This window comes from Pogona vitticeps, chromosome 1, assembly GCF_051106095.1.
Source record: "Pogona vitticeps strain Pit_001003342236 chromosome 1, PviZW2.1, whole genome shotgun sequence".
Lineage (NCBI taxonomy): Eukaryota > Metazoa > Chordata > Lepidosauria > Squamata > Agamidae > Pogona > Pogona vitticeps.
The window spans coordinates 267,779,322-267,803,882 of record NC_135783.1 but is presented as its reverse complement, the minus strand read 5'-3'; the positions used below and the strand labels follow the sequence as shown (position 1 = coordinate 267,803,882).

Below are 24,561 nucleotides of genomic sequence, written 5' to 3'. Positions count from 1 at the left end.
ATGAAGTCTTTGCTTCCTATTTTCATCCAATAATCTGCATGCTACAACATTGTAAACAATTTTGTCTTCTTTTCTGGAAGTTTATTGAAATTCAAAATTCTTCTACTTACATAGGAATATCAGTAGGTTTGGAGCAACTTTAGCAGCTGTATTCCTAATAATTCTAGTGAAAATTTGCCAAGTCTTTGTAACAAAGCAATTTATTTACTGGCACGCCAAAGAAACTTATTTAAGCAAAGGCTACCATAAAACAGAGGTCCTCAACCTTTTCCTTACCACGGACCGGCTGAGCCTCTGACGGAGGTCGGGCGGCCCCTCACGCTCGCGCTCTCAGATGCATGCACGACTTCGCACATGTGCAGGAGTGCCTGCCCACCTGTGCGCCCACTCCTGCGCACGGGCGCGTGTTTGAAGGGGTGAGGGAGTGGGGGTGAGGGGGAAAGGTCTATTTTCGCGGCTGGGCGGCGACGGGGTGGTGCAGAGCCAGGAGAGAGAATGAGAGAGAGTGAATGTGTGTGTGAGAGAGAGGGGGGGGGGGCAAGCAAGAATTTATGTCTACAGCAGGAAGGGAACAGAGGTAGGACTCTCCCCAGTAAGGAGGCAGAAAGAATACGTATGCTGGCTTGGGGTATTCTCAGCCTCAGGTTGGGAACCATCATACCCCATTTGCAAAGTTATTGCCATGCCTCTGGCGCGTGTGCGCACGCGCTCCCCCACTACTTGGCATGTTCGCAGGAGTGCCTGCCCACCCCTGCACGTGGGCGCATGCTTGAAGGAGTGAGGGAGTGCCTGCCAGCGCCAGCAGCCTGGGAGTCTGAGCATGGCTGGGTTGCTCCCTCTGGCCGCTCGCCTCCCAGGCTCCAACAAAGCCAGGGTCGGCACTCCTCGCCACCCACAGCAGGCTGATGCCGCCGCTGGTGCCTCCAGCTCTGGAACCGGCACCAGTGGCTGCTTGCCGGGGCTGCTGCGTCAGTCTTTGGCGCTCCTCCCCGCCCTCCACCATTTGAATTTCCCACTGTGGAGGCCAGCGAGAATACCCCAAGCCAACATATGTATTCTTTCTGCCTCCTTATTGGGGGAAGTCCTACCTCTGTTCCCTTCCTGCTGTAAAGTAAATACTTGCTTGCCTCTCTCTCTCTCTCCCCCGGTTCTGCACCCCACCCCCGTCACCGCCGCCCCTGCCAGGAGGAGAGCGCCCGGGCCTTGCTCTTCCTCCTGGCTCCTGAGCATCCACGGATTACAATCCACTTCTTCAGCTACACAGAGTTGAGTATCTCGGTCATGAAATAATAATTTTTAAGGATATGAAAACAGACAGGCAAAAGAACAAATGCTCTTCTGAGTGCAAAGGGCCTTTCAGGTTTTGCTTGGTAGAACCTGAGGTTGATTTGAGATAGACTGATATATATTCATTATAAATGATTTGTGTAGCTGTATGGCATATTTGCCATGGATTCATTCATTCATTCAGCTTATCATTCCAATGAAATATAGCATAAAACAGACTTTAAAATGTCAAATTTAGCAAAATGCTACTTGTGTAGTCTTTAATTTCACCATCTGCTGAAGGGAGTAATAATCATAGAATCAAAATCATGAAGTTAGAAGGGGCCTATAAGGCCATTGGGTCCAACCCCCTGCTCAAGTGGAAGAATACAAACGAAAGGGCATCTGCCAAGTGGTTGTTTGAATGTCTTTGTATGCCTCTTTCAAAGATGTAGCCATCTTGGTCTGTTGCAGCAGAAACAACAAAACTATTTTGGCACCTTTATGACTAGCACATTCATTTCATTTGGAACTTTCATGAGTTACAGTTAACACTGTCAGTACCTGAAATACACTGTCTGTATGCAGTGTGAAACAATATCTGGGCCACAGGTTTATATACAAGATGACACGGTAGATAAACCTGTGACCCAAATACTCAACTCTATATAGCTAAATAAATGGATTGTAATCCGTGGGGGCTCAGTCTGAAATAAATTTGCTGGTCTTAAAGGTGCTACAATATTTTGTTGTTTTTTGTGGGCAGGCAGTGAACTCTTTGTTTACATTAGAAGAGCTCTTGCTCTCAAAACCTGTCATATGGCATTGTGAGTTCGTATTTTAAATAGAAAGTTGGGTACAAACTACAACCCCTTTCTGCTGTATTGATATTAACTTCTCCCTTTGCACCTGATCAGGAAACCAGGCTCAGGACATCACTGAATAGTAACAACCATACCTTGAGACTGGCTAGGGCAGTTGTGGGAGTTCTTAGCTTGTTATTTCAAATTCATGGTTTCCTCCCCATTTAGAAAAATGCAGCCATAGCTGCCATGGCTGTTACTAGTGTGCGTGTGTGACAGGATCTATTGAGGAATGCATTTTTTTAAAAGAAGAGGAAGGAGGACCAATCAAAACATAATGAACAGCAGAGCTGAGGGTTTTTTACATTAGCTATAGAATTCATTTTAGCTTTACAGCTAAAAATAATATAATTATTATATTTATACAAACAATGTATTTCAGGTACTGACGGTGTTAACTGCAACCCATGAAAGTTCCAAATGAAATGAATGTGCTAGTCATAAAGGTGTCAAAATAGTTTTGCGGCAACAGACCAAGATGGCTACATCTTTGAAAGAGGCATACAAAGACATTCAAACAACCACTTGGCAGATACCCTTTCGTTGGTATTCTTCCACTGAGCAGGGGTTGGAACCAATGGCCTTATCTTGATTCTATGATTATTACTCCCTTCAGCAGATGGTGAACTTAAAGGCTACACAAGTAGCATTTTGGTAAAGTTGACATTTTTATGCCATCTTTCATTGGAATGATAAGTTAAATAAATAAATAAAATAAAAAATCCATGGCAAATATGCCATACAGCTACGCAAATCATTTATAGTGAATATATGTCAGTCTATCTCAAATCAACCTCAGATTCTACCAAGCAACACCTGAAAGGCTCTTTGCATTCAGAAGAGCATTTGTTCTTTTTGACTGTCTGTTTTCATGTCCTTTTCCTAGCCTCCTCACCCCAGCAACCCCAGATGCCAAGCAATGGCATTATTTTGTTTAATATATTATTTTTAGCTGTAAAGCTAAAATGAATTCTATAGCTAATATAAAAACATTTTTTTAATTTTTATTTTATTTACTTTACACTGACTTTATTTCTATTCTGAACAAACCCTGTAACAGGTTAAAGAATAAACATTAGCATCAGACCAGTGTCCTGGTACCTTGAATTATACATGTTGTTCTTACCTCTGATCTACAAATACAAATTTCCCATCAATTGCATGCCGAGAAACATATTCTGTAGGTTTAACCCTGATTTCTCCATTTACAGGTTGAGGAACTACATGAGGATGCAACCGTCCAATTGCGACGAGGCAGCTTAAGTTGCACCCTTCATTATCAGGCTCATTGTCTTCATCTAGTCCCATTTTTGTTGGTGGCCAGCTTTTTAAATATCCTGTGCTATGGATAGTGCAAAAGCTTTTGCGGTCTGCTATAAAAGAAAACAAGTTTTGTATCATCAGTACTTCATGGGTGAAAAATGGCACATGGGGCTCATTCATATCAAAGATTTAAGAAAGACACAAGCAGCGAGATGAGTTAAATTGCATCTTAAGTGCTCAACAACTGAAGAGTTCTACAAAATGCAGTAGGATACACACATTTCCATGCATATGTTTCATCTAGAAACATAAGATTCTGCTTTCCTCAGGATTCCCATGATTCTACACAGATGCTGTGTGGAAGGAGGACAAACAGGTGCCCCACTGCAATGCAGTAGTAGTATCCTTAATCAAATCGTATCATTCAGCTGTTAAGATGTACAGGAACATTTTTCTGCTCAGAAGAAAATGCTAGTTTAACTTAACGTAGATTGTGATGAACCTCAAAGATCTAAGGTGGAAGCTTTGGCTACATCTAGATTAAGTTGAACCACAGAGATCCATACAGCATACTTTGTCACCTACTTTTAGCTGTCATCAATAGTTCTGAAAGAGAAACTGCCACACAGAGGATTCCAAGAAGGCACTGCCATTTTATAATCTACCACAAACAGTCACACATCAGCAGTGTAACCAAATGCAGCAGCATTTCTAGTAATAAAGAATAAATTCAATTTTGAATCTGTCACTAGGTTCATAATCTTCTTAAACTGTTTATTATTCTAATTTGTGCCAAGGAGAGAAACAGCTTCACCTCCTGGTTCTTCAACTAAGAGAATACTGAATTTAATACAGAGATAGGAAAATAACATGAAGAGGCAGCTAACATTAAACATTCATGGTATCAGTGGCCATAAGATTCACTTTAGCTTCTCAAAGACTGAAAGGAACAAACGTCCTAAAGTTTGATTGTTAAATTGTTAATTCACTTTTCTCCCAGTGTGGCTGCCTACACAAGAAGAACAGTTCCTTCTATTCATGGAAAGGCATACAACCCAATTGCAGCTAGCGCTGGGGATCTGCAAACTATACTAAAGCAGAATCAGAGATAACATTGCTTCCCTTTCTCTCTGCAACCCTCCCATGCCACTTTTTACTGTTTCAAAGGGGCTCCAACTCTGCAGAGCAACTACTACAGGGACAAGGGGACTTCTTGGAGAAGGAGGGATCCGAAAAAAAATCATTCCTCCTTTTCTTCTTACAACAGAGCGTCATGGGAGCAGAGTTCTACCCACATTGGAGCAAAGCCAACGTGCATGTGACAAGCGCTACAAAAAATAGCAAACTGTAGACACCACTTATTCTTCACTCAGAAGCTGCTGATTTGTGAGAAAAACTTAACTGATCCCTATAGAATTAAAGATTTGTACTGGTTGGTTCTGCATATGTACAAGTTGATATTAATTGTTTAAACACACATTATATATCTATAAAGTATGCAATGGCTATAATCATTAACAACTGGACTCATCTTTCCCAATAATGCAGAAAGGGGGGGTATGATAGACAAAAGGGAACACAATGTCCCATGCTGAAAAAGATTTATTAACTTGGAAAAGCTATTTTGAACTGTTAATAAATTCTGTCCTTCCAGAGCTGGACTTTGTGTACCTTTTCCTCAGCTCTTCCAATAAATGCCATGAGAACACAAGGTCTTGAATACCAGCAATAACATGACTCCTTCAATAGTCTCTGTGGTGGCACAAATTACTGTAGGACAGAAACTGAAATTCTATTTTCCAACCAACACTTTATATAGCAAATACGATGCTGAGGCCATAGAATTCTATGGCAAATAATATGACTTATTTGGTAACGCCAGGAACCATATTATCCAAAGAAGTCATTGGGCCAGGTCTCTTTCATGTGGTTACAACGTTGCAATGCCTTATTAGTTCCCAAGCAAATATCTTATTTGTAGAATTCAAATCAAATGATTTATCTAGATTTATCAATGTACATGACTGGTACCTTTCTTTTTGGAACAGGTTGAAGGGAAGTCTTTGTCTTCTACTTTCACGGATGGCTTGTTGCATTTCATCCTACAAAAGAATGAACGTCTTGCTCCAGAGCATAGTCGAGAAGGCCCTGGTGTTATATCTGTTTTAACTGGAAGTCCAGCTGCATGTGGGGGGAGGGGGAAGAGAAAGACACAAGTCCAAACTGGTTAACATGGCTTGGCTTTAACCTTTATTGCACATTACTACATGTTCAGTATGTATCTTATTCAACAGCTGATAACTTGCAGCCAAATGTGTAAGATGAATCTCTGGAAAGGATTACTTTTAATGACTAGTGATGTGGCATTTGTGCTTGATCTGTGATAGCTCATTTTCACATGCACGTCAATGGGAACTTGTGACCCACTCCCTAGAGTTGCATAAACATTCTGAAGACTTACTTTTTGCATCTATGAGCCTTTCCCGTGGGGCAGTATCTGAAGAAGAGAGCTGTTCCTTAACTTTGGCAATATCTTTAGGATGAAGGTAATCAAATAAGCTCTGACCAATTAGATCATTCTGTCAAGACAAAATATATACACTCAGTTAAAATCATTACAGTCATACTGTAATTCACTGTTTCAGTTCAATTTAGGGATATTTTAAATAAAGACTGCAAACAGTAAATAAGATTTTGTGCCCAGTCCATATTCAATCCATAAAACAAACAGATACAAATATTGATTACAGAGCATAAATTCAACACATTTGTTTCACCACTTAAATGAACAATATCTTTCCCAAAATTCTAGTCTTTTCTACTTTATAAGACAGACAAATAAATCTATAAATACCTGACTATAGTTGAGAATCTTGAAGACAGATTCTGAAACGAATAGTATCTTTCCTCTGTCACAGCCCACAACAAAGAGAAAGCCATCTGCTGCCTAATTGGGAAACAAAAGTTAAATTACCTTGTTATGATATGATTAGCATACATTTAGAATCATGACAAAAAGTGATAACTGACCTGTGTATATTTTAGCATTCCTAGATAAGGCTATAACTCCAATGCAGACTGACTACTTTGTCAATGTTTTTGAAAACAATGTCAAAATATAAAGGCAAAATCACCATGTGTCACTGACAAATGTCTACTTGTATCACTTGGCATTCACACCTAAAATTATTTAGCAATAAACAAACCTGCTGTGATTTGTTTCTCTCTCTCTTTTTCCTTTTGAAAAAACAGGAGGTAGTGGGAGGCAGATGCTAAGAAGCTGAATTCTTTCTCCCTTTGCTGTAACCAAACCTTTTCAGGATCTTGAGAGCATGCCTAGAGCAATTCCTGTGTGTGGGTGGAAAAGGCCATGGAAGCAGGGGAGGCAAAAATGACTCAGTTTCACTGGATTGTTTCCAACAATCTTTCCATAGGGGCTTCTAGGAAACCAAAAGAAAACTACTGGCTGGAAGTAGGTCAGATTAATTCAAGGCAGATTCCAGAACATTATTATGAGTCTTACCCAATATTTGGAAATAAGACACACAACAGGATCAGAGATGCACAAAATACAACACCAACACTGTTTCAATAACCTCCACCCCTGTCCAACCTACTGGGCCCAATGAAGATATACCTCAGCCTTACTCAGCCTGGTATAATACTGCTGGAAATGATGGAAGTTGTAGTTCAACACATCCAAAATGCACCAGACTGGGAAAGACAGGTATATCCAAGGACTGGAACAGCTGTTTTTTGAACTATAATTCCCAGAGTTCTCAAGCCAATATGTAGATTCTGTAGCTTAAAAAGTAAATTTTCAAAGCTTTAAGACTAAATTATACCATAAAGCAACAGACCTTCATTTATTTAACTGATACTTCTATTTCATCACAGGTATAAAAACATATACAAATTCACAAACCCTGGATATACATACTCTAAGAATAAGATGCTTTAATTCATCATCTGACAGAAAAGCAGGTTTGTAGTTTGCTTCAGTGTATGGGTTTGTGGCACCTTAAAGCAACAACAACAACAAAAAAATTAATGACACTTTAGTCAATTAACTCAGTCATGTTATGTATAGTATGTGTCAAGATCTAACGTGCACAGCTAATTTCAGTGTCCTTAGGCTATTTTCTCTTAATTTTTAAAGAAACCTCTGAAATTCTAAACCCAATCAGACATTGTTCCCAACGCTACACTATGAGACTACAGTTTAATGCAGTTCTGGAGAATTAAACTAGTAGTGTATAAATAATGGCATGATAAAATATCTTACCCATTTTGTACCTTTCAGAAGCATGAAAGCACAGTGGGCTTATTCAAAGCCTGTAGAGAGTAAATGGTAAGATATACCACTTCAGACAAACCCATTGCATGATCATCAACTAACAATGAGGAACTTGTAGCCCTCCAGTTGTTGATAGACTACAGTTCCCATCATCAGTGAGCATTAGCCATGCTGGGTAGGGCTGCTAGGAGTTGGAACACAACAATATCTGGATAACCACAGGTATTCTATTCCTGTCCTAGTCTCAGTCCTTCCTCTCCAAGACAAAAAATAATAAATCTGGCCTATCTCACTGTGGTCTTGTAAATATTATGGAATGTTTGATCATGGAAAAGCATTAAGTAACATAATTCAGAGAGTGAATGTGGGATGGTACATGCCACACAAGGCATTTTAAACCTACCTCGTAATGTCTTCATGTGCTGAACAGCCATTCGCAGTACCGTAAGCTTATCTAATTTCCTGGACATAGCATTGCACGTTGGTACTAAAGATGCTAATTCATCAATAAAACTATTCATCTTATCACGGCGTCGTTTTTCAATCTGACTGTGAGCTTCCCTAAATTGTAACAAAATAAGTATCATGACATTTCAGGAATCCAGAGCTATACTGCAAATGTTAACTACATATGTAGAAAACAACATTACTCTTACATTTTCAGCTACTTGGAGATATGGCTTTATTAGATGTGAACAGTTTAATCAGAGTAAATTTAAATGACGTAAGAAAGCCCTTGTGTAACTGTCAGTTCCAGACATTAGTCTTTCTTTTTTGAGGGTAACTAATTATATAAACAATAGCATTATCTGGGCCACAAAAAAGGGAAAAAACTATTTAGAAATCACTGCAATTGCCTCAAAGTAACTACACACACAGAGAGAGAAGACATATTAATACTCTTAATGGGCACCCCACTCCTTTGCAGACATGAATTACTCTACTACATCCAAAGTCTCATGACCAGGAACAAACACACATTTCCATTACCTCCTTCCTGAAACTTTGTAAACAGACTTAGGGAAGGTCTGGAAGTCCTGGACAGCTAAACAACAGGCAAAGTCACTTCCCACCACCTTCAGCAACACCTCCTCCCACAGCAGTATTTGTCTAATACCCTACACTGTTCAGCAAGGTCTTCTCGCTCCCCATCGGGATTTTAATGGGATATAAGAAAGAATAAAGAATTTTAAAAGGTATATCTAGTAACTCTTTGGATAAAATTGACTAATTCCAGGAGAAACCTTGCATGATTAACCTCAGCTATCTACACTTGTGTGGACGCAAACATACCTTCTTTTCTCTTTCCCTTCTTTTCTCTAGCACTATTTCATACATCCCATTCTACAGATTCATATGCCAAGAACACAGAATTTAGCCAACAATAAAATCCTATTTGGAAAGAGTTGGCTTCTTTGCCCATGGTCTATACTTAAATGAAGAAGGCCACCTGGCAAGTGAAGGGTTTTACTTTACAGTGGCTGTGAAAAAAAATATTTGCTAGAAATATTGCTAAGCCTGCAAACAGAGCTTCAAATTGATCTTTGTTGGGGTGTGTGTGTGATAATGTTTCTGAGTGAAGAAAGCAAGTTCTCCGCACAAGAGTGTCAGTGATTAGAGATGGGCATGACTTAAGTTGGGTGATGAAATTTGTCAACATGGCACCACAGTTGCCGCTTGTTCCCTCTCTCCACCCCCCCGGCCGGCTGCCCCACTCACAAGCTTTTGTGCACCACCCAGGTTGTTCTCCATTGCTGGCTGCCCAATCCGTGAAGAAGCTCACTCTTCCTTTCCCCCACTTCTCCAGCAGCCAACCACTCAGACAAAAAGGAGGGATGGGGATTCTCCCTGTGCAGCTGTTGAGTGGTCAGCTGCTGGAGGAGGTGGGTGAGGGAAGCCCAAGCTCCTTCCTGGACTGGGCAGTCAGTGATAAAGGACGACCCAGGTGGTGTGCGGAGGCTTGTAAGTGGAGTAAATGAATGGGGAGGTGGGGTGGAGAGAAGGAATGTGCTGCACCTGTGATGCCACACCAACAAATTTCATCACCCTGTGCTGACTTAAGTTGTGCCCATCTCTATCAGTGATGCATCAGGAAGGTGGGTGGTACAGGGATCAGCCAATGGCAAGGAGAGGTAAACTCTGACATAGCTCAAGGGGAAGACCAACTGTTTCAAATGTCTCTACACCAATGCACTCACCATGGCAAATAAACAAAATTAGTTTGAACTCTTAGTAAGGCAAAGTGATTTAATAGGCATTAAGAAAACCTGGTGGAATAAGACCCATGACTGGAATATACACATTAAAGGGTATAACTTGTTCAAAAGAAACAGGCTAAAGGAGAAGGGACAGCATTGTATGTGAAGGATGCATACCACTGTGAGGAGATCCATTTGGAGCATGGAATGCAGGTCAAGAGCATTTGGACAAAAGTCAAGGGAGAGAAAAACAAGTGACATCACTGCAGAGGGCTCCTACAGTTGTCCAAACCAGGATGAGAATCTGGATGACACTCTCCTAAAGCCCAAATACTCAAACAGAAAGAGCACAGTAATAACAGGATACAACTATCTTGATAGTTGTTTTAAGTTGACTTTGGCTGCAAGGTCCACCAAACTCCTCACTGGCTATGCCAGACTTCATCTTCCAGAAAGTAGATAAAATGTCAAGAGGATCAGCTGTACTGAATCTGGATCTACAGTGGTGCCCCGTATATGCGAAAACATCGCTGTACGGGGCAGGAAAAGCCTATTGGAACGCATTAAACTTAGTTTAATGCGTTCCAATAGGCGCCCAAACTTACCCCTCCAGCGATGTTTTCGCGGTCCGGTGGCCATTTTGGAGCTGCCAATCAGCTGATCGGCGGCTCCAAAATGGCCGCCAGATGACCCGAAATGGCCCCAGTCAGTGTTTTCGCGCCCTCCCCTTGCTTACCGAGGTCGCGAAAACGCTGCGGGGGGGCATTTCGGGTCGTCCGCAGCCATTTTAATGGCCGCGGATGACCCGAAATGGCCCCCCGCAGCGTTTTCGTGACCTCGGTAAGCAAGGGGAGGGCGCGAAAACACTGACGGGGGGCCATTTCGGGTCATCCGGCGGCCATTTTGGAGCTACCGATCAGCTGATCGGCGGCTCCAAAATGGCCGCCGGACGCCCCAATCGTCGCAAAGCGAGTGTGGCGACTGGGGCAGCTCTGTATAGCGATCCCCAAAAAGGGATCGCTATACGGATTCTTCGTTGTACGGTGCGCTCGTTAAGCGAGGCACCACTGTAATTAAAAGGGAAGAACTGGTTGATAAAGTGGAAATAGTGGGAACTTTGGTTGGAACTGGCCATGCCCTCTTGGGATTTCTTATTCTGAGAAAACGGAAAGCTAATTTCAACAATCTTAAGGAAACACTGGGTGAGATTCCAGAGTCAGAAATAAAGAGATGGTACTCCACACCGGATGGGAGTTTCTTACAGGTGAGATACTGAAGGCACAATCACTAACAATTCTGATGAGAAAGAAGATCTGATGAGGTAAACTGCACCCAAGGGTACTAAAATAACTTGTAAGCATAATATGAAAGCCTCTGTAATAATTGCTGAGAATTTTCAGATAACAGGTGAGGTCTCTGAGCGTTCAAGGTGAGCAAATGTTGTCCCCCCCCAAAAAAAAAGGAAAAAGAAGAATTGCTGAGCAACTATCCAACAAACAGCAACACAGCATGGACAGAGTTCTTACTCCAGTCCTCTGAAGATGCCGGCCACAAAGACTGGCAAAACGTCAGGAAGAACAACCTTCAGAACACGGCCAAAGAATCCAAAAAACCCACAACAATCATCAGATCCCGGTCGTGAAAGCCTTTGAGAATACATACCAACCAGTCAGCTTGACAGCAATACCATAATTAAGAAGCTGATCTATAAGCACCTAGAACATGGTGCTTCCTAAGACTTAGCATGGGTTTTGTAAAAACAAGTAATGCCAGCCTAATTTTAGCTTTTTTAAAAATAGTGCCACAGGCTTTGTACATAAGGAATCTACTGTGGATGTAGGATATCGTGATTCAGCAAGGCTTTTAACAACCACCACCACCCTGGTCAAAGTTGGTCAAATGTAACAGCCAATGCTACTATTAGATGGATTTGTAACTGGTAGACCAGCATACCTAAAGGGGGCTCACCAATAGTTTCTTGTCATCCTAGACAAAAGTGGAGTACTAAAGGGTTTTGTCTTGGGCCCTGTGCTATTTTATTATTTTAGTAAATGAAGGTGTTTAAAGTTGCTCATCAAATTTGCAGATTACACCAAACTTGGAGGGGCAGCCAATGCTTCAGAAGATAGAAACAGAATTCAAGAGGATCTTAACAGACTGGAGAACTGGATCAAAAGAAATAAAATTAGTTTCTATAAAGGAAAATATAAAGGCCTGCAACTTAGGTGGAAAAATGAAATGCACAAATATAGCATGGGAACTGCAATACTAATTCAGTATATACGTAGTACTTGTGAAAAATGATCTAGAATGGAAGCACTAGTATCACCCTATTCTGCATTGCTTACACCTCATCTGGAATACTGTATCATGTTCTGGACACCACAGTTTAAGACAGATATTGACAAGCTCGAACATATCCAGATGAAGGCAACCAGGACAATAAAAGATCTGCAAAATAAGCCCTATGAAGAACTGTTGAGGAAACTGAGCATATTCAGTCTACAGAAAGAAGACTGAGAGGTGACTGGATAACCATCTTGAAATATCTGAAGGGCTATCAGGTGGAAAATGAAATAAATCATCTCCTCTCCAGCTACAGAGGATAAGACAAGAGTCATTATTATATAAACGTACTCCACAATGCGGCTTATCTATTACTTATAAAAACTATTTTGAAAGGTCTCTAATAATGTTCCTTACCATTTTATTTTTATTCCATTCATTCACAACTGATTCAAAATTTGTAGCTAATCCCAAATTCAACAAATTTCTCTGATTTCAATTTTTTTTAAAAAAATCACCAGTCAGTATACCATGAACACTAAAAGGATACAGGTCACCTGATCTAGAAAACAGTCTGAAGGCTAAAGTCCAAGAAATAAGGAAGTCCCATGCCTAATTCAGATATGTCGGTGAAGATACCAGTCAGTTGTTTCCATCTGAGGACATTAGATTTTATTCTGACCATGGTTTAAGAATGGCATAGAATGACTTTCTCTTTGTCGGAGAATACCAAGGAGGAGGAATGGATTTTAAAGCTTTTCACTCCCCAGCTTGACATGCTGATGGGCAAGCAACTGGTAAAACAGTATTAAAGGTAAGGAGAGATGTTTAAGTCAAAGCCAGTGGCACCAAGGGGGGAGATATCAAAACTGAATCAAAACTGCAGAGACAGATGAGGCAGGGATACCTCTGAAGCTAGGCAGATACAAACTGAGAAGTCCACATATACTTTTTTTACAACCAAATGCAAAAATAAAGATGAGCGATGTTATCTCCATCATGTGAGAAGCAGTAATGTTGCATGGTGTAATTATTATTAGTTTGTCCTCTCGGAGCTTCCCTAATTACCCAAGGAATGGGAGGAATGGTGGCATTCCCCAAGCCATCAGCAAAGAAAAGCACCCTGGGAGTGAAGACTTTATTCTGCTCTGCAGGAATGATGCTGACATCTGTGACTCTTTTGCGAAGCAGTCATCTATGCATGGGAATATGGCAATACCTCATACACAAAGATGCACTACAACTGGGGCCCTGCATTTTTAATACCCTTGAAGCAGTGACTAGACCAAAAAGAAAATCTGTGAACTAACAAATCTTGTGGCCAAAGGGCAAATCAAAGGAATCAACAAAGTCAGTGTTTGATGTAAATAGGAAAATATACATCCTTTAGATCTATTACTGTGAACCTCATTCCTTAATGATTGTCCTAGCCAGCGACATGAATTGCAATGGGAAAATGTCCAACACACACAATTTTCTTTATTTTAATGCATTTATGGATGCCCTTGAGGCTTAAGTTTGATTGCAGCCCTCTTTTTTCTTTAGGACTGTAAAGCATCAGTAATAAAAACCTGTGCATCTCTTTTCGAGGAAAATAGAAATCTTGTCTTGAAGAAATTTGGAAACTTTGGAGGAAGAAAGACAAATTCTATGGTCTAATTGTGTATGAGCTACAATGGAAAGAACCTATAAGACAGTGATGACAATGTGCCAAGGACTGATGTACATAAGAGTTGTTGCTTCCAGTTATGCAGGGAACATCCTGTCCACATCACTTTGACATTCATATCCAAGAAGATCAATTATGTTGTTTGGGTTCCTCGATGATTTTTAGAGGCAAATAAGGATGAACAATACCTGGACTAGTGAGGTTTCTACTGCTGATACAAAAATGTATGAGTGAATTAGTGTGATTGGCAAGGAGATTTTGGTTTGTTGTAAGGAGACTTAAACAGTTTAGATTCATGTTGTTGAGTGATGATGTCCATTTTCTTGGCCACAGTGCACTTTCTGAATAAACCACCCACTGACTTATCAGCATGGTTATTAGAGAACTCACTGTTGCTGAAAAGTAAATCCTCAATACATGTTTTAGTGTATCCCATCACACCTGCACATGTCAACACAGTGTAACAATGTAAAGCTACTGCAGCAGATATCACTTCAGGATAAAAGTCTGCTACATGCCTTGCAGAACAAATCTGATGAGTATCTAATAAAAGAGTTCCTTGCTGGTGAAACAAGGCCCACCATTCTGTGATATTCTGACAAGTTGTGCAAGAATGGCTCTAACTTTTCCCAAATAAATTTTTGGTATGCTGTCATGGCAGCTTGTAAATTTGTGATACAAAATTCCTAGGACAGCTGAAGAACAGAAGCAACAACCTATGGTATCAAGTTTATTTCCTTCTCGAGTAGCAGGTGTAGAATGAACCTTGCCCTTTCCTTTAGCTTCTGTTGCCCTCACTACAGTGGAATTCGGAACAAGCTGATGAGAAAGAAAACCTGAACCCTATCCTTGGACTCTACACAAATTTACAATTCGCCTGGAGTCAGAGGCATCACAGAAGGTTTCAGATGGGATTATTTCATTCAGCAAATACAGGTAACACAGAAAATTACATTGGCGTAAGTTGCTGCATACTGAACTTTATTGAACATGAGACTTAATACTGGTGGTTATTTCTTTGCTTGAAACTGCAGAGATTTAGCCATTCTTAAAGCATGGTCAGAATAAAATCTAATGTCCTCAGATGGAAACAACTGACTGGTACCCTCACCAACATATCTGAAGTAGGCATGGGACTTCCTTATTTCTTGGACTTTAGCCTCCAGAATTGAGTAGGAATTCTCCCAGCCAAAACTCTGATGGCTTTAGCAAAGAAATCAAAGTCCTCACATGTGTTTTCTGTTAATGGCAGATGGGAATGAAGGCTTTGTCAGCCATTCTGTTTCTGTGAAGAAGTCAATGCAATGGATGGAAGTGGTTAAACTCTGAGGGAACCACAAGGGATTACGGGATGTAGTTCTTTGAGAGACACCCTGTACAGAACCCTAATGATGACCAGTGTCCTGAGCCCTGCAATAACTTTTCCCACATATAATAATAATAATAATAATAATAATAATAATAATAATAATAATAATAATAATAATAATAATAATAATAATAATAATAATAATAATAATAATAATAATAATAATAATAATAATAATAATAATAATAATAATAATAATAATAAGAAAAATCTATTCTTATGACAAATAAATATTCTGGAACATGTCTATGACACTACTACAGCAGCAGATGAGAAAACATTCAAATGTATGTAGGCATGTGTGGTGGGGGAAGGCAGGATTTCTACCAAAACTTATTCAGCTCCAAGACATTCTGAATGGGACTCTGTGCAGTAATAAAACCTCAGATGCAAGAGTGACAGAGACTATGAAGAAAAACTTGTAGATGTCACATCATCAGCACAAACTAGGTTGCAAACAAATAAAGTTATAATTTTACCTTGCATTTTTTATTCTGCCTTGTTGGTCTGTATATTCCAACCTAACGGAAAGTAAAGCAACCAAAGTCAAGTCATGATACCAAAATCATTGAATCTTTGTCAGGTGACAGGGGAGGGGGTAAAGACAGAGGCAAATAGCATACTGTTCATAGAGATTCATGCCAGAAGTCTTCTTGAATACAAATAATTAGACACACTGTGCATTTGATCCCAACCATTGGCTCCACTTGCATTTTAGAAGAGTCACAACTATATATTTTTTTTCACCAAGCTCAGTTTTCTCTATTGTTTAGGTGCTATACTCTATCTTTGTCCTCTGGGACAGTGGTTCCCAACCTTAGGTCCCCAGATGTTCTTGGACAAAAACTCCCAGAAGACTTCGCCACTAGTTATGCTGGCCAAGGTTTGGGAGCTGTAGTCCAAGAGCATTTTGGGAACCACTGCTCTAGATCCTCACAGACTTCAGTCATACAACACAGGAAGCACATCCATCCCTTTATCTCTGTACAACAAACAGCTCTTTTCTTATTTTCAAAATGAACAATCATGTCAACAATGGTGCATAAATAAATACCTTCCATGTTGATCATCTTTATCAGTATCCATCCCTTCACTAAAATCAGAACAAAAGAAACATCAGCATGGTACAAATACAGCAGAAATACTACTGTCTTGCTAACAACAGAAGCAAAGAACGTCTTTTGCACTCCAACAGCAAACGTAATATAAAACTGTAACTGTTGTCTGAAAAGGGAGATTTTGTTGCTCTCTAAATCATAAAATATCTGTTTCAACCTTAAACCACTCAAATTTAAATCTTTTTATTCTGTTTCACATATAAATTAACAAAATGCCCATGTTGGTTCAACAGACCAAACTTCATGATCCAATTAAGTGTTTAAAGGTTCAGAGATACCAGCCTGGATCCTTGCCGATATCAAGGTACGTCAATAATTTAGGAATGCCTTTCAAGCTACTATAATTGAGCATATGAAAAGCACCTGTATGGTGTACTCTGGTTAATCATCATGATGTAAAATACTGTAGGATCCCCATATTCATGAGGTATCTGTTCCATGATCTAATAATAATAATAATAATAATAATAATAATAATAATAATAATAATAATAATAATAATAATAATAATAATAATTTATTGTCATTGTAAGTGTGTGTGTATGTGTGTGTGTGCGTGTATATATATATATATATATATATATATATATATATATATATATATATATATATATATATATATATATATATATATATATATATATATATATATATATATATATATATATACACATACACACATACACAACATACAATGAAATTCACAGACACCCAGAGACCAGACACATGCACACACATAAAATTCCCCAAACACTCCCCACCCACTAAAAGTCCCCCACTAAAAATACAAACATCTACTTTTAATTCCTGAAACCATGGATAGTAATGAATCATATATGCAACAAGCAAAGAGGTAAAACAAAGGCTGCCAAGCCAGCCATCTTGTATGTTTTATATAGGGCCGCAGAAAAGTGCGGATAACTGAAACCACAGATATTGTTCCCATGGATACAAGGGTCCTACTGTATATAAATCTTAGATAAATGACTCACTACAAAGATATCTTTTTGTACAGGTTTGCACATACTGTGCAATGTAACAAGTACAAATGCCTGTTAGGTCATGAAAACCTATGTAGTAATTTTGTTAATGAGTCATTCAGTGCAGAGAAAACACATAAACAGATTTTAAAAAAGAAAACAATTCCTCCTTTGATGCTATTTAATCCTCTTCTTCCTATTATGGTTCAGGAATCCAAGCTGTACTAATGAATCTTAAAATTATGTATCAATTCAAGCTACAATAAACATATACTTTATAAACTGTAATGAACTCATGCCCTAGGAACCTCTAAGATGCTACACCTCACCCACTCCCTCTACAAAAAGTCTTGTGAAATTAGAGATGACATAAGAGGTGGTAAGGTAAAACACAGGCTACCAAAGACAAGAGATCTGTCTTTCACTCAAGATGACCAGATGTGATTAATTTTATACACCATCTGTGAGTTGCTACATGCACCTAGCAGTATTGAATTCAGAGGAATTCACAACCCCTATCTGCTCTGGATACCAGACTAGAGATGGTAGGATACACACTGCCAACAATGCACCCTAATTTAAGTTTAAATATAGAACTTAAAGTGGTAGCTTTCATTAACGGCAAAACAAAAATACATTTTAAAGACATCCTTTTAGAATGATGAACTTCAAGACACAAGCTAAATACACAACATATAATAAATTGCTGATGGGCACAATGTATGATCCCTTATTATTTGTTCAGATACTTTTACATAGTCAGCACTGTACATCCCGCACCCCCAACAGACACAGTTTTTGTACTTACTCAAAAGAAAAGCCATCGAGCCTGAAAAGACAAAATGTACAATAAACTCTGAATACTGAAAAATGGTGGATGCCTATGCATTTTCAAATGCCCATTAATTTCTGTTATTAATGGGCTAATTACAATCTTACAGTCTGAGAAGATATTATTGTTAATACTGTCCAAGCTATCCATCTACTGATCCCGTATGCTGCATATGTTTGCAAATGTATGCTTGCTGCATGCAGGTACTGCAGATATTCTCTTAGGAAGAGGGTTATGTGAATGAAGTGACCCCTGAAGATTTAGAGCCTGAGGAGACACCCTCCAATTTAACAGCACAATTCAATGTGTTGCAGTTGCAGCAACAGTTTAAAAAAAACAGGATTGGAACATCAAATGAAGACTTAAATCTTACTTCTAACTTTATATCAACAAATGAATAAGAAGTCACCTTTTAATGTCTTTCTTCTGATAAATGTAAGTACTTGGGACAAGTACACCTTAATTTTTTTATATAAAAAACAATCTTTTATATGTAATATAAAAGTATATATGTACTTTGTTGCTCCCCGCCAAGTTGCTGAACTTGTTTCAAAAGGCAATGGCTGAAATCCAGCAGCATAATTTATACTGTGTAAAGCAGATGGTGTCATCAGCTGTGGTGGCTTTTCAGAAATTAAGAAGTTGTGGATAATGCTCCCCCACCCCAACAAGGCTCCCTTTGGGATCCATTATATCATTAGGAAGCCCTTGTGGGCTCCCAAATTTCAGAGTGGTGGTGGTGGTCCTCTAATGTCTGACTCTCCTCTGTCCTTCAGCCCCAAGTGACTTCCCTATGATGAAGAGGATCCACAGGAAACCATCATATTTGTAATTTGTGATGGGCTAACCATTCTCTGTGCATAATCACTTTTTATACTTGCTGGAAACAAAGCACAGACCTCTTAATGAAAATGTAATTTCAAGAAATGGCATGAGTAAAATGTAATACTAATTGGAAACACACTTACTGATAATCAGTTGAGCTTCCTTTCCTTTTCCTATTACAATCCATTCCCGAAGGATTAAGAGAACTGGATATTAGGTCAGTAGAACCAGGTGACATGAAATCATTGATCGTTGAAGAAATATCCATCCTTTGGTCAGCCATTGGATTGTCTAAAATTACCAGGAAAAAAACCTAACATTGGTTTACTGAAGTTTTATATCACAAGAACAGAAGAACATACAGATATATAGCCCCTTCTGCTCCTAAGGCTTCTACTCCTAAGGCTCAACCTGGTTTACAATGATTGCTTATTTCATCTCACAACAACTATGCATATGTGTATGTGTGTTTACATGCAAGCGTTCATGAAAGGAAACCAAATGTTTAACTATATTAGAAGGGGCAGATAAGAAATGTCAAACGGTCATCTAATCTAAGAGATAATTATTTGCCCAAGGCTACCTCAATTGTGTCACTAATGAATCTGGAAGTCATTCCCATGGCTTTTGCCACTGGGATCATTGCAGAAATTCGCAAATGTCTGTAAAAGGATGAATAAGTTAATAGTAGTATTATGAATGGTCAGTCTTTCAGTTGCTAAATGTTATGATATTTTAAATTAAATTTTATTCATTTTCAATAGGGATAGGATTAGGGATAGGGAGCTAGGTGAGTAGATATGGGTAGGGGAAGGGTAAAATTCCAGAAAGCGAGAGGGTACTTTTACGTCCACTTATACAATTATACTAGAATAAAAAGATAACAAAAAAAGAAAAAACAGGTTTTACCAGAATTGCTAGTTACTAATCTCTCCATTCACTGATTGGACTTTCACATTCTTTTTTTATCTATGCTTTCCAATTCATATTTCGAGTCCAGCTATAAAATCATTCACAATTTTTGCATTCTTTATGAGATGACCGTGTTTCTCCTTTCTTCCACTATTTCCCATATTGTATCCTAGCTACAGTAATTATGTGTATTATCAAATGTCTAATTTCTTTATCTATATGCTCAGGCATAATATCCAATAAACACAATTCCAGTTTAAATAATATTGCACAAAATACAAATTTTCCCCAACATTTCATGTGTTAATCTCCAATAATTTTCTGCTTCCCTACCTGTCCCCCGGCCTGATTGAAAGTACCCTCCTGTATTTTATGTTTCCAACACTTATTAAACACATTTCATATATTTTAGATATATTCTCTTGTTGCTATTTCTTTTGGGGCTTTTTCATAGAACAGTTCTTGATTTTCATACTATAATTCTTGAAGGTAGATAATGTCCAATTTTAATTTCTATACAGGTATTTGTTCATAAATTCTTGTATATCTTTGGGTTGAAGTTTAAGCCATTTATGTTAGCTTAAAAAATTCTGAGTTTTTAAAAATTTTCTAATAGGTATTGATCTATTCTTTTCATACGAGTTTCTTGGAGGCAGATAATATCCAATTTTAACTCCTGCACTTCTTGGTAAATTCTTTTACGTTTTTGAGGTGAGTTTAAGCCATTTACATTGACTGCAAGAATTTTACGCCCTTTTTAAAAATGAATTCATTTGATCCATTTTTAAGGTTTTCTTTCCTCTTCTTGGATCCTCTTGTTTCCATGGTGGACTTTCCTTTGGTGCTTTCCATTTCTTCTAGCTCAGGTTCCTTCTGAATTTGATCCTGATGGTCCACTTGATTGTGCTTCTTCCTGTTTCTCATCTGCCTTTTTCTCTTCTTTCCTATCCAGCCATTTCCTGCCTTCACTGTTGAATTAATATAATATCTGCAACTGGAATTGGAAAAAGATACCAGGTATCAACCACTTATATGTAATGGAGTTCGTTCCCAGGAGATGTTAACTCCGCATATTGTCTCCTTTTCTGTCTTATTTGCCACAGGATATGTTTCAGAATCTTAATTTCTTTCTCTCTTACAGTGGATTCTTTATCTTGCATGTTTCTTAGAACTTCTTCTTGAACACCATTCTCGTGAATTTAACATGAATTTCTCTGGGGAGTTTATTATACCTGCTGAATGCTGTATTAATTCTTCGTGCTGTATCTATACTTTGCTGTACTTCTGGTCGCATCTCCATAAGTGGGACTAAAAAATTAATTACCAATTGCACTGTGTTCTCACCTTTTTGTTCTGGAAGATTCTGGAATCTAAGAATGAGATTGGCTCCCTCCATTTGTAACTTCAGTAGGTTGATTTCATTTTGTTTTCTTTCTACCAGTTCTGCATTCATGGTCTCCCTTTTTTCTGTTTTTTTTTTTTTAGGCTTTTGCTGTTTTGACTATTTCTTTTTTATTTTCTTTAATTTGGTGTTTAATATCAGTCATTTGCATCCCTAAATCTTTGATTTGTTCAGATAGCTGAGCCATTCCTCCTCATATCTGCTGTAATCCTGTGGATAACATATCTTGACTGTTCTGTTGCCAATCCTTAAATGCCTCTTGCCCCAATAATTTACTCAGACTTTCTTCCTGCACCGGTGAGCCTCTTGAGTTTTTTTTCTTTCTTTTCCTCCTTTCGCTGCCATACTTCCATTTTTTTTTTTAAAAAAGATGCTATATGGGTCTTTTTCCAACAGGTGTCACTGTTGCCTTACTTTTCTTTCATACAACACTGTTTACATAGCCCATTCACAATGTAGATTAGCGCTTCTCTCCTTAAAATGTTCTCACAGTCCACAAGTCAAAACAACGAGTATTTAAAGGAACAGACAGTTCCTTGCTGCAAATAACATTAGTAGTTCGATCTTTCTTTCCAGCCTCAGTAAATAGGGGTAGGTAACCAGGGAGTAGGGCTTTGTCTTCATTTAAAATAGTTTCTTTCATTTAATGTCTTTCTCCTTCCCTCTTCCTTTCCAATAAAAGCTGCTATGGGCTATAGAAGGGATGGTCATCTTCACCGCCGTACCAAAGGAAAGAGAGGTGCCTCTGATCTGATGATGTTACACAATCTAAAAACTTTTTCTAAATCCAGAAGTTCAAAGATTCTATTCTCTGATTTCATCCATCAGCATTGTAATTAGACAGTTTATGATTTAACTGTCCTGTGAGAGTGAGTCTTTGTCTTTGATTAAAGCAGTTCATTCACAAAATAACTTTCTCCCCTCCTCCCTCTTTCTCCTTCTCTTTCTTCTCCTTCTCCCGATCAAGGCTGAGGGACAGGGGGAAGGCTCCTTTCTACTGAGACTCGAAGAAGAAGTATACGATCTAATCTGCTTTCACTGACTCATTAAGCCCAGCTTTCTTCTGTATCATTGTTTTAGGTCCATAAAGGTTTCTTTATATAAAACAAAACAAATTGACTTACTTAGAGTCCTGGTCAGAATATTTTCCAATACCCTTCCATATTCCTCCACTTTCTGCAAAGGATGATCCCAGCTCTTTGCCGAACATGGCTTCCTCCTTTCTGTGTGCACTCAGATGTGACTTCGGGGGCGGGGGAGAGAAGCAGCTTCCACTGACTTCTCTCCCCTTTCTGTCACCTCTGCTACTTTTCCTAGTGGACCAGCCTTTTGCCCCCTACATTGGGGCCTTGAACAAAAGGGGCCCCGGTCAGTTTCAGGAGCTCTCTCAAAACCTGACTGATCTAGCTGCAACAAAATCCTGCCTCCTGCTAAACATTATCATTCTGAAGACATTTAGAGTTAAAAGATTGCATCAAATTATGAGCTAAAGCTGTAAGTGAAGACAAGACTAATAAGTTGCATTTGATCTGCTGATTATATATAAAATGGGACACAGTTGAAGTAAAATGAAGTGCTCATATATCTAACACACAATGCATGAACAGGTATGTGAGAATCATATGATGTTTAGAATTCAGAAATTTAGAGATGTTGTACTTAAATATAAGCAAAATATACAAAACAGAAATTTGGGAAACTAAGTAGAAAGCATTTGCTTGTTTGTTTGTTTATTCATTCATTCATGTCGAAGCACTGCTCTGGGCGGTTACAACAAATATAAAATAGAGGATAAATAAAAATAAAAGCACTAGAAGTAATTGCAAATAGCCATTTAAAAACAGATGGCACAAATTAATCATATGGGAACCAAAGCAAAGAGAATTAAAAAGGGTTGGTGTGGAATGCCTCTCTGTAAAGCCAGGTCTTTTAGCTGCCTCCTAAATGTCAGAAGGAAAGAGGCTAGGCAAAGCTCATCCCGAAGCTGGTTCCACAAGGCTAGAGCCACCACAAAGAAGGCACTACCTCTTGTACAAGATTTATGGACCTCCCTCAGGGTGGCCATCTGGAGGAGCCTCAACTGGGATGATCTTGTGGATCAGACAGGTGACATTAAGGAAAGACACTAACAAGTAACATGGACCTAAAACCATGGACAGTTTTGTATGTATCAAAACTGTAAACCTGATGCAGGATTCAATGGGCAATCAGTGAAGGAAAGCCAGAACTGGGGTGATGTGGTCAAATTTGCTCACACTCACCACCAGTCTGGCTGCCACATTCTGGACCCGATGAAGTCCCCAGATCAGGCCCAAGGGAAGTCCCACACAGAGGGCATTGCTGTAGTTGATGCAGGAGATGACCAAGGCCTGCATCAAAGTCCTAAGCGAGACCTCATCCAAGTAGAGGCAAAGTTGGGTAATTAGCCAGAGCTGGTTAAAGACTGGTCTGGACATGGCTGTAATCTGGGATTCTCAAGATAGAGCCAAGTCCAGAAGAAAGCCCAAATTATGCACTTGGTCCCTAAACAGGATGGCTGTGCCATTCAGCCTAGGGGCAATCCCTCTCAACCTTTCAGAGCCCCACCCCTAGAATAAAATCTCTGTCTTGTCTAGTTTGAACCTGTTAGCTCTGGTTCATTCCAGTACCGAAGCCAGACAACACTCAAGAGTCTGGATGGCATCCACTACAGAGGTGGTAACAGAGAGCTATCTCCTAATGACCTCTCCCAAGAGCTTCAAATAGATGATAAATAGCATCGGGGATAATGCTGACTCCTGAGGAATACCATATCTTAGAGTCCAAGGGGACAACACCAGCTGGACTCTCTGGACACAATCCTAGAGGAAGGATTTGAGCCAGCTCAATGCTAGGCCCCGATCCCAACCTCCAAGAGCCTATCCAGTAGGATATGTGGTTGACAGTATCAAAAGCCACTAAGAAATCTAGGAGTACCAACAAGGTACATCTGCCCTTGTCAACCTCCCTTAAAACCATTTTGCAGTGTGACTAATGTCATCTCAATACTTTGTTGCAGCCAGAATTCTGACTGGAATAGGTCAAGGCACTCCTGCTTCTCCAGGTCTGTCTGCAGCTGATTTGCCACCACCCTCTCAATCACATTACCCAGGAGAGAAGCTGTTTACAAAGTAAAAAGGAATTTTTTAAAAAATGCTATAAAATATTATAGTACCTTTAAAAGGAGGAGGAAGTGGGATAATACAATTACTGTAATTTTAATTATGTTATGTTTCACGTGTTCTTAGAATTGTATAAAAAAA

At 39.2% G+C, this 24,561-nt stretch overlaps 1 protein-coding gene across 2 annotated transcripts in view; it reads right to left on the bottom strand.

The window, feature by feature from the left end:
- Window positions 1–24,561, bottom strand: part of BMAL1 (basic helix-loop-helix ARNT like 1) — a 77,665-nt gene that overhangs the window by 16,882 nt on the left and 36,222 nt on the right. The window contains exons 1-11 of one of the 2 annotated variants that reach the window (XM_072985777.2): window positions 22,405–22,593; window positions 19,110–19,257; window positions 18,118–18,138; window positions 16,266–16,304; window positions 15,691–15,732; window positions 8,093–8,250; window positions 7,333–7,412; window positions 6,247–6,339; window positions 5,854–5,971; window positions 5,424–5,573; window positions 3,256–3,502 (exon numbers count right to left, since the gene is read on the bottom strand). In XM_072985777.2, the coding sequence (XP_072841878.2) occupies window positions 3,256–3,502; window positions 5,424–5,573; window positions 5,854–5,971; window positions 6,247–6,339; window positions 7,333–7,412; window positions 8,093–8,250; window positions 15,691–15,732; window positions 16,266–16,304; window positions 18,118–18,138; window positions 19,110–19,249 (1,088 nt within the window). In that variant the 5' untranslated portion in view covers window positions 19,250–19,257; window positions 22,405–22,593. Of the gene's footprint in view, window positions 1–3,255; window positions 3,503–5,423; window positions 5,574–5,853; window positions 5,972–6,246; window positions 6,340–7,332; window positions 7,413–8,092; window positions 8,251–15,690; window positions 15,733–16,265; window positions 16,305–18,117; window positions 18,139–19,109; window positions 19,258–22,404; window positions 22,594–24,561 lie in introns of those variants that run through there. The other variant, XM_020797204.3, reaches the window with a different exon arrangement.